At 40.5% G+C, this 13,721-nt stretch overlaps 1 protein-coding gene across 4 annotated transcripts; it reads right to left on the reverse strand.

Annotated features, from left to right (window-relative positions):
- Positions 1-749: 749 nt before the first annotated feature.
- Positions 750-12,424, reverse strand: UBA3 (ubiquitin like modifier activating enzyme 3). Of its 4 annotated transcripts, none has more exons than XM_017835150.1 (18): positions 12,364-12,424; positions 12,205-12,246; positions 9,370-9,490; positions 8,373-8,453; positions 7,529-7,611; positions 6,886-6,966; positions 6,208-6,251; positions 5,857-5,921; positions 4,905-5,060; positions 4,681-4,783; positions 4,083-4,196; positions 3,548-3,601; positions 3,080-3,116; positions 2,919-3,000; positions 2,319-2,419; positions 2,134-2,197; positions 1,974-2,028; positions 750-1,525 (listed from the first exon to the last, which is right to left on the reverse strand). In XM_017835150.1, exons 1-18 carry the CDS (start codon positions 12,381-12,383, stop codon positions 1,437-1,439), a joined length of 1,392 nt encoding a protein of 463 aa, XP_017690639.1. In that variant the 5' UTR covers positions 12,384-12,424; the 3' UTR covers positions 750-1,436. The 4 variants fall into 4 exon arrangements, with proteins under 4 accessions (XP_017690639.1, XP_017690641.1, XP_017690640.1 ...); XM_017835152.1 differs by having other exon boundaries at positions 12,353-12,407; XM_017835151.1 differs by lacking the exon at positions 12,205-12,246 and having other exon boundaries at positions 12,364-12,421.
- Between the last annotated feature and the right edge of the window lie 1,297 nt (positions 12,425-13,721).

Here is a 13,721-nt window from a genome sequence, read left to right on the forward strand (position 1 = left end):
CCCGCGCAGGCGCCGCCGGATCCACGTCGCACTCGGGCCCGGGCGCAGCCGCGCTCCGGCCCCGGCACGGCCCGGGAGGAGGGGCCGGAACCGCGCCGGGAACCGCCGGGAAGGGGCGGAGGGTCCCGCCCTGGGTCCTGCCCTGCCGGGGGGCTGTTCGGCCTCGGTTCCTGCCGTCCTGGCTTCCTGCCCGCGCCTCCAGACCCGCCGATAAACACAGCCTTAGTTCCTGCTTCCCAACGCGCCCTTCGGCCGCTCAACGAAAGGCACTCACCGGGATGTGGCAGAATCGTAATCACAGAATGGTTTTGTTGGAAAGGGGCCTTAAAGCCCATCTCATCCCAGCCTCTGCCATGGGCAGGGACATCTTCCACTAGACCAGTTGTTCCAACCTGGCCTTGGACACTTCCAGGGATGGAGCAGCCACAGCTTCTCTGGGCAGCCTGTGCCAGGGCCTCACCACCCTCACAGCCAAAAATTCCTTCCTAATATCTAGCCTGAATTTCCCCTGTTTCAATTTGTACCCATTACTCCTTGTCCCATCACTACTAAGCTGGAAAGCTGACCCACAGTTCATATTTTAACAGATGTAAAATTTAAACACTGTTAACACATAAAACCAGAATTCAGACTGAGGTACCCCGAGCTGCTTAGAGAGAGATGTCTCTGACCAAAGCAGCCAAGTGATGCCCTAGAATTTTTAACTGAGGCTATAAACACTCTTGAATGTCCACAGATTAGTCACAAACTCAGGTGTCTTTATGATTTTTATTAATAAATACCTTAACAGCACCAATGATATTTGAACATAATCTTGCAATGCTGTGCATGGCGGCTGCCTGGGGACAGTGAGGAGACTATTTTCATGTACAGCTGATCATTTTGTCCTTTTGTGTTTTCTTGTAAACAAAGTCATCTCTCCCATACTTAAAACCTTTCATAAAATTGATCAAATCAATATCTAATAAGAGGAAAATGCTCATTTTAATTTACTGCCTCTTCTGGTTTAAGGTGACTCAGCAAGTCCAAAGGAGTGCTACAACTAAAAACCAGATCGCTGTGGTTCCTTTTAAAGGTCCTTTCTTTGCATATACGTGTGCAGATGTGTTAAAAACGAGACTTTTAGCCACCTTAAGTTCCATGTGTCTGAAAGTACATTAACATGAACATTTTGACCAAAAAAAAAACCGGGAAAAAATGTATTTCTATACATCAGAGATCTGTACATGAATAAGCATTTATACAAATATAATCCACCAAATATTGGCTTCTACGTACAATTCTGAAATATGGTGATTTGTTTGGAGTTCCTAACCTTCAACCATGCTAGCACTTACAGGAACACTTCAGGCTGCTTTAACACCCACAGAGTATATTTGTTTTACAAGGTGGGCACAGATTTCTCTTGCTGTATTTGCACTTTACTTATGAATAAATTAAGTGGTAAAGTGAAGCTTGAACAACATAGTCTGTGGTGTTGTAATGTCAGCAACTGCAAGTTCTTGGCCATCCACAAGCCCCAGTTCTGAAACAGAAAGAAAAGTTTAATCAATTTAATTAAACCCATGAGGTTTGCTGATTTTTTGTTAATTTTAAAACCCCCAAAAAGTTATGAATGCTATTTCCACATACCATAAATATGATGAAATAACGCTGCAAGCAGCTCACTGGCTAAATAAATATTAATCTAATTTAATCAGGAAACTAAGAAACCTTGTCAAGAAATATATATAAAACTCTACTGAAGTATGTTTAATTTACAGCACTTATCTGCTTGCTTCATTGCAATCTGCTCTGCACCTGCCTGCACTTCATCTTTAAACAATTCACATACCTGAGAAAGGTGTATTGCATGTAAAAGGACAATGAACCACATTTTACTGCACAGTGCAAAATAAAACTAAACATCCATACAGAGGGATGGAACTGACTTTCTGTAACTTGAAAATCTACATGTGACAACTCCATGATACCTTTTAGTGTCTTGGAAAGATTTGGCCTTGTTCGTTCTTCAATTGAAGCTACTGTCTGCAAATTAAAAACAAAAAAAAGCCAAAGATTTCCTTTCAAGTTCTGAAAAATAACTTTAAATACATTAAGATTATTAAAGATAATTATTTATGTTCAGATTACCTGTAAATAAAGTGTTTTATTTCCCCCAAACATAGTTGCTGTGATTGCAGGAGATTTCATTTGCCTATACATAAAACATTAAAAAAAAAAAAAGAACAAAACAGACAATAAGGTAAAAATACATTTACAAATTATCTTTTTGAAACACTAAACTACCAAAAAAGTTGGCATAGTTGCACACTTACAATGAAGCATTATTTGTCAAGTAATCCAAGATCTCCTGCAATTTAGCTGATGGGGAAATCTCTATCTTTTGGGGAAGCTGGCTGCAGGCTGGACAGTTCTCCTATAACAAAGAATACACATTATGATAGATACCATTTTAGAAATGCTGCCAATAAGGTCTCAAAAGTGTTTGTGTTGTGGGTTTTTTTAAAGTTTTAGCTCTAGAAATATTAATACTGTTGCAAATACTAATGACAAAACCCAATTCCTCATGAAGTTTGTCACTGTTTGACTGACTCCCAACAGCAGCCAAGTATTTATGAATGACAAATTTCAACTGACAAAAAAATCTAACACTACAAACCTTGAAATCAATTGTTGTCAGAACCTCTTTTTGAGAAGATTTACCTATGAGTCATCTTAAATTTGCATATCATTTTGTACTTCTACTCTGTAGAAGTAACAGACTGGTAACATTGTAGATTCCACTTTTTAAACATCAGAAATATTATTACTCAGTGCTAGGGGCCAAGAGATTCGATATTGGAGTTCAGAAATACACACAAACTGCATAAATAAAAATCATGGAAACAACCCTTCAAGCCTTTAATGGCACTAACCTTCCTTTCAGCTTCAAAGGTGTATGTGTATAATCCATCCACATCATTAAACACCAAGTAGTTGTTAAGAGGAACGTATGCACTGCAATGGCAAACAGGTTAGTGTTGATACATGGCATTATGCTGCAAATCACGTGTGTTATTAATAAGAAATTAAATACCTTGTGGCTATTTTGAAAACTTCAGTGGCGCAAACAGCTGAAATGAGAAAAAACAAATCAATGTCTTCACTTTCTAGCTCTATCAGACATTAGTGCACACAGCTGTACCAAAGAAGTGACAAACCCAACTTCAACAATATGCAACAAGAAAAAGAAGTATCTGAAGGCAGCTGGTAGTTCTATGCATTAGATTTGGCACTAATCTGACACTATGTTGAGACTATGTACTGTGTTTCCCCATTTTTTTTCCCAGTCTCAAATGCTTTGCTCACTCCCACAGTCAAACACGAGCTTAATGTTTATACAGTCACATCCAGTTTCTCAATGGAAAAACGAAATGAGACTGTAAGAACAAATCAGACCATTTAAAAATTACTGTTATCCTTACCAAGTTCTCAATTACAAATTTTTGTTCTACAAAACTCTCAAGTCAGTCAAGCAGAAGTGAAATGAGCTCTTCCACCATACCTGCAATTACTGCATTTGTAGAAGCTACTGCAGGAATAATTCGTTTAACCACCCCTGTAAAAACAAAACATACAGCTCTGTTATTATTAAATGACTGTCAGCATTCTGCACTTGCCTGTGAACAGAGGCATGGACAGCAGTGAGGAACAGATGCCAGTCTTAACCAGCCTAAGCTGGCATAAATGTTGCCATTGCTAAAATCACATTCTTTTGTTGCTATTCTTTGACCCAGCAAAAGTGGTCATAGTGTAATGTAAACTGTGGAGCTGCTCCAGGTTAAAAATAAAAATGGTAAAAAGAATGTTCAGTTTTGTCCCAGATAAGTTCCCCTGATTTATCATAAATGCCTCAACATCTGATTCATCATAAAAATATTTGTGCTGGCACAGGAAATGAGCTGCTTATTTCTGTTTTAAGGCAGAAAAGAACTATTTCTTTCTCAGCAGAGCTGCCAGCTTAGTCGTAACAAATACAAAGAATGCCAATCCAGCCTAAGTGCAAATGTCACAAACCTGGTGAAATGCCATCCCCTTACCTTGGGTGAGTCTGTAGGTAACACCTTTAATATTAAATTGTGCTGCTCTTTCTAAAGACTTCTGGTAAATCCACTGTATATGTTCAGGGTCATCTCCATCCAATGCAACACCTTCTACAGTAAAGTTAAGAATTTACAGGTAAGTTGCAATTACAGAAGTTCTTCAGAAATACAGCATTCTTATAGTCTAAAAAGAGTCCCTTTGTTTTCACTGGAGTTAAAACAAATACTCCATGAAGCTTTTAAAGCTTGACACTTTAAATAACCAAAGTACATTTCTACAAACATCTTTGGTTTTAACACATCCTATACACAAACTATCTTAACTGCACAGATTTATAGAGCTGTTACAAGTTATATTTTAAGTCAGGTAAGAAACTGTGCAGTGTGAGAAACACATGAGCAAATATGGAACTGGATAGCAAGTTCAAGGAGTGAAAATCCATCTCCAGCTCAGAGGAGGCTTAGATTCAATATGACAATGAGTCACATGAGGTTGAGAGGTAGGATTGTTTTATTAGAAGTAGCTGTATATTCCCAACTCAAGTTAGTTAAAAGGAGAAATGGCAATTTAGCACCAGTGTAATACACTAATTACCTCCAAAAGGTTGCTCCTTTGGCCACTGTAATATCCTGACATACTCAATACAATGCTCTGGCAATCTGGGCATGGATGCAATAGTGCACATGGGAAAATTGACCTGGTTGGGCAGGGGAAGAAAACCATAAGAAACCAGGTAATACACTATATATAGTATTAGGAAAAGAAACCAGCAAATCAGAAGAATATATAAAAAATTGATATATCACTGGTTGAATTACCTGTGGGGGATAAAGCTCAAGTGTGCACTCAACACATGCTGTCATACCAGGAATGATCACACGAGCGTTTCCTTTGAAACCTTCCGTCCCTCCATCTATTAAAGGTATGATGGAACTTTGATCCAGTGCCTTATCTTCATAATTTAAAAAGGACATCTAATGAATAAAGGTAGGGGGGGGTGTTGGTTTTTGTTTGGTTGGATTTTTTAAACAAGTTGCAGGAAGAAAACATATTCTAAAAATTTTATTCTTAATGCTACACCGTAAGATTGAAGGCCTAATACACAGTTTATTTTAAGGGTGCACAGTATACAAAACACTACTTATTTGTCAGTGCATAAGACTTTTATCTACCACCTTCACCCTCCATCTCCTCCCCTGATAAATGCTGTTATTTCCTTACAGCATATCAGAACAAATGGTTGGTTGGTTTGAAGGATTTGGGGGTTTGATGCTTGGTTTGCTGTTTTGGTTTTTTAAAATACAGGTACATACTCCAGATCCTTGTTTTGTAAACAAACTCACAATGATAAAACTACCTAGTTTGATGACCAGCTTTCTGGTCACTGAACTCTGTAACATTGCAGCTCCAAAAGATGGCATTTACGAAAAGCACTGTTTGGGTAATGAAGACAAAGTTCACAATGAGAGCATCCAGAGAAGAACTCTCCTTCATATGACTTTGAAAAGCTGGCTGCACAAGGCCACAAACAATGCAATCTAACTCTGAAATTACCCCTGTAGGGCACTGCACAAATGTTGGCTAACACTCCTCAAGAAAAGGGCAGGTAAGAGAGCATGCATTTCACCCTGTTCTCAGAAAGAAAACAGAAATAGCTGTGAGCTTCAACAGCCCTCATTCATTTTAATGATATGTTCTACATCAACATGTTTAATTTTAGTTATCTATACCCAAGCAATAATCAGGCCTTAAAAAGATTGAAGAGTTTACCAGCATGCCATTTATCCATCTTCTTGCAATTATAGAGTCCAGCCCACAAACAATAATATGGAACTCTAGAGGGAAAAAAACATTTAAATCTATACTAATGCACATTTCTGAAAACAAGCAAATATTCTGTCCATAACAGTCCACAGACAGTGACTGTGGTTTAACTGTCTCCCCTAGATTACCTGTATCACAGATGTATTTAAATTTTATTTGCTACTTTTATTTCCAGTGTATTGTAGAAGACTAAAATAATTAGCAATCTAACTCCCAGGAAAAGCAGTGAGCAGCAACAACTGCAAGGTTCCCCTAAAGCACTGGTGGGTGTTTGGCAGGCACACAAATTCCACTTACGTCGATAGAAGCTTTCATCCATGTCCTGGATCTTTTTAAAATACCTGAATGTAAGCCCAGTAAAGGAATTTATTTATAGTTAAGTTTACTGTTTCCTATTTGCTAACCTAAGGCCAAAATATTATCTGATTTATTGCTATAGTTTTATACAAGACTTTTTAAAAAAAAACTATGAGATTTGAGATTCAAAATTCCCACAGCTGCAGCTGTAATATCTGACAAAACAAGTAAGAGACACAATGTAATAGTCACAAACAGGAGAAAGTTCAGTAGGCAAAATATTTAGGAAGCTCAAAACATGGGCTCTCACAAAGTCCCCTATCAGCAAGTGCTGCTCTAAGTTTATAAACTAATGTCTCCTACCAGTTAGTACTCAAAACACTCTGGTGAAATAACCTGTAATTCCAGTATCTCAGTGAAAATTACAATATTGCATTTGAATAAAAACACTCAGTGGAAAAATACAAAGCAGTTTCTTAAAGCTGAGCCTTTCCCATGCATATTCCCTGGATGCTAATGTCGCCGAGAAAGAATTCTCAATCACCAGCTGAATGAATCCGTTCTTTATTGTACGAAAAAGAGAGGATGGCAGCAAAATACTTCAGATACTCTTACCACCTACAGAGTTTTCTAGGATTTTGAAGCCTTCAGGGCCACTACTTCTCTACAAAAGGATACGGTACAACAGCACAGTTGGGAATGCGGCTGTTCAGGAATTCTGCTGCAACTTCAGCTTTTGGTCGCCCCACATCCTTCGGTCTGGGAAAACCCAAGCAATTCCAAATGCATTATTTTAGCAGATTCAATCTCTCCAGTCTCTATGCATTGCAATACCAAATTAAGTGACTAACTGTTACTTTAGGACAATTTACTGACGTGATAATATTAAAGCATCCAACCCAAAGCATTCTATGATCCCTGTAAACCATCAGATACGAGATAGTCAGAGTTACCTGAATATGTGCATGTAACTACAGTTTTCAGCACCAAAAAAAAAAATCCAACAATTTTTCATTGTGCTTAGAAGAAAATGGCATAAGAAAATCTGAGATTTCAGTCTGTGTACATTATTTTTTAGTGTGACTTTTTCCATTAGCTCTACTGCAATGGCAAGGAACAAGAATTTTCTTCACACTCAAATATGACACCACAGATCCCCAAGGAAGTTTAGCAACATTTAATTTATTCTGAGTACTACTGTGATATGAAGGTTCAGTAATCTTTAACGACATCCTGTCCAACCAAAATAATGATCACAGTCACGTGTTTTGTTTAGGTACATTTAAAAATCCAGAAGCTGAACTGTGAAAACGCCACTTACCGAAACAGAAACTGCCGGTTAAGGTTAGAGACGTCTATAGTATCCATGTCAATAACATGGATCTGTCTGAAGCCAGACAGTGCCTGTGAAAAGAGAAGAGGAAATAAAAAGCTTACAGAGCCCTGGACTTCATTCCACGTGCCAAAAAAAGCAAGTTTTAGAGGAACAAAGGTATTTGCTCCTCATTCCGTGTGCAGACAGGTACCTGGTCATTCTTTGTTGGGCTGTTAGTGCTGGTACTTACAGATGGAATTACTAACGCTTCAACAGTCAAAGACAACGTTCTACTGAAGGCAGTATTGCTTTATCCTACCTAATCCTAACACAGGGAAGCCAAGAAAACTACAGAACACCTCCTGGTATTCTGTACAGCAGGGAAATCCTGTGTTAAGGTTGTGGTTGGACTCAGTGATCTTTTCCAACCTAAACGACTCTATGAGTCTGTGATTTTCACCACTGTATTCCAAACAGTCCTTTCTTGTACCATTATGAGCATGATTTGTTCTTAGCTCACTTTGTTTATGTGGATTAGGTAATTATGGAGAATCACCAGCATCAGACTCTCTCTAAGGCTGCACATGAACTTTTGGCTACACTCCATAAACAGCAGCATGTTGTCCCTTAGGACAAACTTTGAGACAGCTGAATAAATAACATGCAACATATTAGACTACCACCTTTCAAGCTTATTAACAACATTCTTCAAGGTTATTGTCTGTATCATCATCTATTTTACACACAATTAGAACTTGGAAATCTAGTAGCTATATATAATAAAATATTATATAAACTCTCTAGTTAAAAAGAGAAGATTCTAAGCAAAGGATGAAAGCTGTGTAATTACCAGATTTTTCAGGAGTTCACATCCTAATCCTCCTGCTCCAATAACTAGTACTTTACATGTGCTTAGCAAAAAATCAAGGGCCTGCAAAACATAAAACAAAAAATTAATACAATTTGTCCTTTGTTTCATAACCCTTATAAACATGTCACCATAAATTTTCAGTGACTAGTGAGTTACAGATAAAGCAACTTTGTGTTTCCAGGAGTAATTACATATTGGACTTTAATCAGCAGTTCCTATATCCAAATTTAGAGTAAAGTAAGATCTTTATTGATATCACTATTATCTTTATATTAATTTTGACCATGAAAAAAGCAAGCTCCACTTTTATTATTATTTGGCTTAAGGAGGTAATGTTTTCCTCCTTCAAATATTTCACCGATATACATATATATACACATTACTAAATAAATCTAAACAGACAGGTAACATTGCTGGCCAAAAAGAACTGAAATGTTTAACTATATAACTGCTTTCTGTGAACTGTTCCACTACACCCCAGCCTCCAACTAGTAAATAATGGAACAGTACATTAAAAAGATAATAGTAAAATACTTTCAACTGTAAGCTCTAAAACAATATGTACAAAAAAGAAAAAGCAGAAGAAATAATTAAAACAGCCTAAATTTTGCTTTTGCTTACTAAACATCTTTCCAGTTCTCCAAGTACCCATATTAACAGTAATTTCTTCAAGTACAATGAATTTCTCACTGTATCAAATTATTTAAAAATGGAAGATAAATGCTGCTATTTTTCATGTAAAACTCAAAGACAGAGCATAATTCAAATGTTGATATATATTTATATATAATAACAGCAAGCTTAAAAAAAGAGCACAGTATGTTCTTCTGGGACCACAATGTTCAATTGATTAAAATACAAGTTCTTCATGCAGTTTTAGTACTCACACATTGCTGGTGGGTCAATTAATGAACCTGTTTACATTACTTTGCAACACACACTATATATTTTTTTATTGAAAGTAAGTGTTTCTCACTTGAGTGCCTGGCTCGAAATCGGGATGTGTGAACGGTCCAGATCGCTCGAGGAACTTCTTTACATGGTTCCAGCGACCTCCCCAGTCTCCAGTGTCCCCACACCCACCATCAACAGCCATTCTGCACAGAACACAGTAAATTCAGCTGCAAAATCGTAAGGAAAAAGCCACACCTCCAACTCTTCTATATTAAAAAACACCTGAATTATTGACCATTCATACAAATGCATCTGCATGTTCTGCGTGTGTGTTATGCATGTGAGCATTTGCATGAGTGGGTTTTATTTGTGCAACTAGAAAGCAACAATATAAATACACACAGAGGGGGAAAAACCTCAAGCATTTCAATAAACCCATTGATCTAACTGCTACTAGTAAAAGTTGACCTGAAGTGAAAAAGGGGTCTAGTCTAATTCCTTTTATTTCCCTCATATTTAAAGAGGGCAAAGAAAAAGAGCTTGTCCCTTTAGATTTTGAGGGTGTTTTTTTCATCTGTAAAGTCCTGTATCCTTTTTTTGACTGATTTTTTAAGTTCATAAATTTAGAATTACCAGTATGTAACACCAGTTGTGAGGCACTGAATAAACAACAGTAACGTGCCCCAACGTTGTCCTCTGAATCTTCAGAGTAGTTAATTTGAACAAGTGTTAAAAAAGACATAAACCTTGAATGCTCTTCACCCTCAGATGGTACTATGTAATTTAGAACACGCCCATTTTTCTGTCATCCCTGAGCCTGTCAGCAGTAAACAGTCTCACTTGCAAAAAGGAAAGTTTGTAGTTACCTTCCTTTGAATTTTCAAGGCAGATTTTTACACAAAATACCCCAGTACCCTTTTTCTGCTTTTGCAGGTCACTTTTAGTAGTACATGAGTATAAATTTAAACTGCAGAGACTTACTGGAATAGTTTAAAATCAGCTCTCAAGTAATTTTCTAGTGCAAGACCATCAGCTACTCCCCTTTTTAAACAGAAGCTCCACTCAATACATATGATTGTGTTCTACATTGATACAAAACTAAACTCCTTATAAAAGAGCTTTCCCAATCCTGAGTATAAAAGGTTGTGCCACCATTGATAAGGAGTGTTATTTGCTTCCTTCTGTGAAGCCCTATGAAAAGCACTTGGTTAACAACTGTTGGGTAATATTTAGAATTTATTACAACTTCCTGGTGACTCGAAAATGTAGTGAAAACATCTAGAGTGAATTCCTTTATCTTCACAGCATTCAGAACATGGACAACACAGCCTGTCCACAGTAACTTCAAGTTACAGACAACTGATTTTACAAAAGATTTTCAGTAACAGGGAAAAAGTCTAAACTGCAGGAATAAATAAATCATAATTCACCTGTTTTGGGCAGCTGTCCCTGGCCAGGGGCTGGAATGAGATGATCTTTAAGGTCCCTTCCAACCCAAACTGTTCTAGGATTCTATGATATTTTGACTGCAGTCTGAACTCCTTCCATGATTAACTGTCGATATAAGTTAGTTACTCTATGAGCAGTTAAATAAAAGCTATAAAAATTATTTGAATTCATAAGGGGATTTTGACCTGTTCTGCACTTTTGTACCTTCTCCAGTTTTCACAATAATGTGAAAATACACATATTTCACACAATGGGAAATGGTGTAAATAAACACAACACTCCCCCTACAGAACCCCTCACCTGTTGTACACCAGGTTTCAGGACATGCACTAAGCACTGACTTAAGCAAATAAAATAGGTCAGTAGACATCACAAAAACTGCTTCTGTGGATATTATAATTTTTAGCCTTTCTGTAAATGAGTGTAGAAGCTGTGTTCAGTGGCACTGAGAACAACTTTTTCTCATCCTTTTATATAGCCCCTATAAACAGCCATTAAGCAGCACCATTCCTTGTGTGTTTAAACATCTATATCCCTTTATAAGTAAGGCAAAATAGTAAGATCTAGTTTCACTTTTGCAATTGTACTACAGTTTGGTTTTTGCAGGGTTGGACATTGTGGAGATCTGAAAAACATCAATAATTCAACCTGAGATTTTATATTTCAGAGATTTTTTTTAAAGTGTTTATTTTCTGTGCTGTTACAGCATTACCAAGTATCAGGAGAGTTTAACAAAATTCTTAATTATTTCACCGAGTTGCTTTCATTTAAAATTTCATTTAAGATCTCAGAGCACCACAGTCCTTATATTGCTTTAAGCTCAGACTTTTCCCTGCCACTTTCGCATCTCCGAAGCTCCATGCTTTTGAGGGACTTGGCATGCACCCCTCCCATCCAACATGCCCAGGGATTTTCGTGACCCTCATCCCGACACACACATGCACTGCCTGCGAGCCCGGTGCTCGGGCAGGCCGGCTTTGTGATCCCTGGGAAGAGGGGCACAGGCAGATGGAAGGGAGCAGCTAAGGGACAGAAGCAGATGATGCTGAAGATTTCCCAGCATTAGTTTTTAAGGCAGGTGCATAGAATTTAGAGCTTTTAACAAGCAGAGGCCAACTGTTTCGCGGCCTGAATTTTTTTGAAATTTTCAGCCAAAAAATTCAGCCACCTGCTTCTAGCCTGGAGGCCCTCCCCGCTCCCTGGCCGGCAAGGCAGCTCCCCCCGTGTCGTCCCCAAGCTCCTGAGCGCACCATGCCAAGCTGCGAGCCCCTCGGCCGGGCTCCTCTCCCTCAGCCCCTGCCGTCCAAGCCCTGCCCCGCCTCTGACAGCCTTCCTGGGGCTCCCTCCTCCCTGCCCGCGCCTCCCCCGTCCCTCATCCCCCGCGGGGCTGCGGCTCTCCCTGCCCTGCCCTGCCCCCGCCCCGCCAAGCGCTGCCCCTGCCCCCGCTGGCCCGCAGCCCCGCACTAACCCATCCGCCAGCAGCTCCTCTAGCCTCCTTCTTTTCTTCTCCCTAAAAGAGAGAGAATAAAAGAAGGGTCAGTATCGCGCTACAGAGACCGGGGAGGAGGGAGGGGGTTCCCCGGGCGCGGGGCGGGGGCGGCCGAGCACACACATACAGGGCACTTACGATTCCTCACGATCCGCCATCGCTCCCTCTGCTTCCCACAGTGCCCCGCGCGGGGCGGGGCCGGGCCCAAGGGGTTGTTTCCCGCGCGGGGGGGGCGATAATCGCGATAATCGCCCCGGTGAGACGGCGGCGGGAGCCTTGCGGAACCCCTGATGCGTGAGACAGAGGCTCTCGCCTTCCCTGGCCGGACCCCGGCAGCTGAGGGGTCTCCCTGGGCCCACCTCCCTGATGATCACAGAGCCATGGAATGGTTCGGGTTGGAAGGGACCTCAGAGATCATCCTGTTCCAACCTGCCATGGCCAGGGACACCTTCCACTAGACCAGGTTGCTCCAAGCCCTGTCCAACCTGGCCTTGAACCCTTCCCGGGATGGGGCAGCCGCAGCTTCTGTGGGCAATCTGTGCCAGGGCCTCACCACCCTACAATAAAGAGTTTTTTCCTAATATATAATCTAAACCTGCCCTCTCTCAGTTTGAAGCCAATCCATCTTATTCTGTCACTCCATGCTCTTGTAAAAAGTCCCTTTCTTGTAGGTTCCCATCAGGTACTGGAAGGCAGCAACTGGGTCACCCGTAAGCCTTCTCTTTTCCAGGCTCAATAGTCCCAGTTCTCTCAGCCTTTCCTCATAGCAGAGATGCTCCATCCCTCTGCTCATCTTGGTGGCCTCCTCTGAACTCAGAGTTACCCAGGAGGGCATTCTCAGGGCACGTTAGAGCCTACAGGATGACTAGGGACCAAACGTGGGTGTGGGAGCAGCCTGGGGCTGGTCACTGCCCACCACAATGGCTTTTGCCTTGTCAGCACTCCCTGGACAGAGGCTGGACAGGCTGTGCCCATGGCTGTCCTGGGATCAAATATAAACCAGAACTAAGGAACGGCATCTGAGCACAGGACGGGAAGCAGATGAGCAGGACTCACAAGGGTTGCTCTCAAGCCTTGGACTCCCAAACTTTAGAAGCAGCTGCCAGCCTCCTGGCTTACCAGTCTGCATTTTGAGAAGGACTTTGATGCCTGCAGCAAACCCGGTGTGCTGTGTGGTACACACATGGTGGGTGAAGTGTGAAAGCCTGAAACCACAAGTGCTCCAACACGGACTGCTGGGATTGAACCACCACAATTGCTGCCACCAACCTTTCCCTCCATAGGCACAATCATCCTGTTGCCGATTTTAGGAGATCTCTAAACACAGACACAGAGTCTAGTTTAGGAAGGAGACGTTGTTTATTTTGCGCAGGGCGCAAGGTGTACGTTTCCACAAATCAAGCATCCCAAGGGGTTACACGTTTTATAAGTAAAATTTACATAAACCCGCCTGTCTAATACATATTCCCCGCCCGCCTAATGCATATTTATTTGGG

This window comes from Lepidothrix coronata, unplaced genomic scaffold (genome assembly GCF_001604755.1).
Source record: "Lepidothrix coronata isolate B3197 unplaced genomic scaffold, Lepidothrix_coronata-1.0 Scaffold249, whole genome shotgun sequence".
Taxonomy (NCBI): Eukaryota; Metazoa; Chordata; class Aves; order Passeriformes; family Pipridae; genus Lepidothrix; species Lepidothrix coronata.

What these genes read in the sequence shown, in the direction of transcription:
- UBA3 (XM_017835150.1), bottom strand. Translation starts at nt 12,383, where the DNA reads ATGGCGGATCGTGAGGAATC. An exon ending in TTGAGCTTTATCCCCCACAG is followed by an intron (nt 4,784 to 4,904) that starts GTAATTCAACCA and finishes CTGCCCAACCAG; the next exon opens with GTCAATTTTCCCATGTGCAC. An exon ending in AAAGGAGCAACCTTTTGGAG is followed by an intron (nt 4,197 to 4,680) that starts GTAATTAGTGTA and finishes ACTTTACTGTAG; the next exon opens with AAGGTGTTGCATTGGATGGA.